General features: G+C 38.0%; 1 protein-coding gene across 1 annotated transcript in view; it reads left to right on the plus strand.

Moving 5' to 3' along the window:
• Nucleotides 1-1,685, plus strand: part of LOC123961509 (zinc finger protein 277-like) — a 13,152-nt gene extending 11,467 nt beyond the window's left edge. Inside the window, exon 12 of the mRNA XM_046036978.1 lies at nucleotides 1,574-1,685. Within this exon, the coding sequence (XP_045892934.1) occupies nucleotides 1,574-1,670 (97 nt within the window). The 3' untranslated portion in view covers nucleotides 1,671-1,685. The remainder of the gene's footprint in view (nucleotides 1-1,573) is intronic.

Consider the following 1,685-nt stretch of genomic DNA (forward strand, 5'->3'; position numbering starts at 1 on the left):
CTGTGAAACTGTTTGGCAAACGTGCTAACACATCTCACCACCACAATTTAGTTTCTGTGTGAAAAAGCGCTTCTTCTCTTTATCTTTCACTAGCAGACCTGGTCTTTACTTCAGGGGAATAATATAAAACATGTTTGGAAACCTTGAGGTGAATCATTTTCTTCTACTAAATATTAAGGCTGGGCGATGTGGCCAAAAATGTTATCCTGATAAAAACATTTCATATCATTTGATATCGATAATTATCACGATATATGTCAAATCATTATTTAATTTTAAAGGCTGATTTTTGCTCCTGAGTTAAAATTGAAGAAATCAGATGGTTAATTGTGGTTAAACTTTTCTTTATTGTCAGAACGGGACAAACAAATCTGAGGTAGAACATTCAAAACTATTAAGATAAAATCTTTTTTTGACAAATATGATTATTAAATCAACAAAATAAATATATTAATAGAAAATTAAGTGCTAATTTGATCGTCAATTACACATTTATTGACGATACATTGAACATTAATTATATTGTTATTGAGGAAAATTTATATTGCAATAATTATGAGCTACAAATATGCAGCATTTTTCATCAAGTCATTAAAGACGTGATCAGTGGGGATGTTGCCACTTTGAAACTGACTATGAGTAAACTACACCGCCTCCACCTTCATCTGTGTTCACATTTAAAGACCAAATACATCAGACTGCCTACAATGTGAGGATACGCAGCTCAAAATAAAGCATCACTTCACACCTATAAAAACATTGGGGGTTTTCTTTGACTCACACTTTCTCCCAGTTAACTCTCGCATCTTAAAACTGAACGGTTCTGACCTGATGATGACTTCTTGCTGCGCATTGTGTACGTCTTCCCGGAGCCGGTTTGTCCGTCGGCCAGAACACCAACGTTACATCCGTCCACACAGGAAGTTATCACTGACTGCGTTTCTGCAGACACCACCTGCTGCGGAGAGGAAGATGATATGGAAATCATTAAAAAGGAGAAGTTGCTTCTTGATGTGTCTTCCAAAATCCGATGTCAGATTTCATTTTAAATGTTGCTCTAACTTCTTCTAGCTTTGGCCTGACTGTTTTCCTTTGAAAGCGGTTCTGCATTCCAGCAGCACTTGTCTCTTTAGATAATGTTTAAATAAAACACTATGAGGCATTAAATGCTGTTAAATAGAAATAAAAAACCAAGTTTTATTATAGATGGATGGATTTTAACGGTGCTCTACGAGGGCCCAGCGCTCGTTAGGATCTGCAGCTCGTTAAGGACAACTGCTTGCCTTCCCTACAGGCAAAATTAACAACATTGTTGTGGTATTTAACAGGATGCAGGAGAGATTAAACTGGAAGCTTTGGTGTTATTTAACTGCAGAAACCTTGTTCACTGATACGAATGCCAGATAGTAAAACTTGTCAAACTGTACGCCCTCTGTTTTCAGTCTTTGTGCTAAGCTAGGACACACACATCTAAACAAGCTCTCAAAGGGAAAGAAATAAAATTATGACTGGGCGATATGGTTGAAATTAATAAGACAAATGCAGGACAACAGTTACGTACGTCCCTCACCAGGCAGCTGTTCCTCTGGAAGAGATGGTCCACCTCCTCCTCTTTGGAGCCTCAGATCCTCGACGACCCTTTCCTGCTCCAGGAGAAGTTTGGAGTTTAGTGGAGCAAGTGAAGA

Source organism: Micropterus dolomieu, linkage group LG22 (genome assembly GCF_021292245.1).
Source record: "Micropterus dolomieu isolate WLL.071019.BEF.003 ecotype Adirondacks linkage group LG22, ASM2129224v1, whole genome shotgun sequence".
Classification (NCBI taxonomy): Eukaryota; Metazoa; Chordata; class Actinopteri; order Centrarchiformes; family Centrarchidae; genus Micropterus; species Micropterus dolomieu.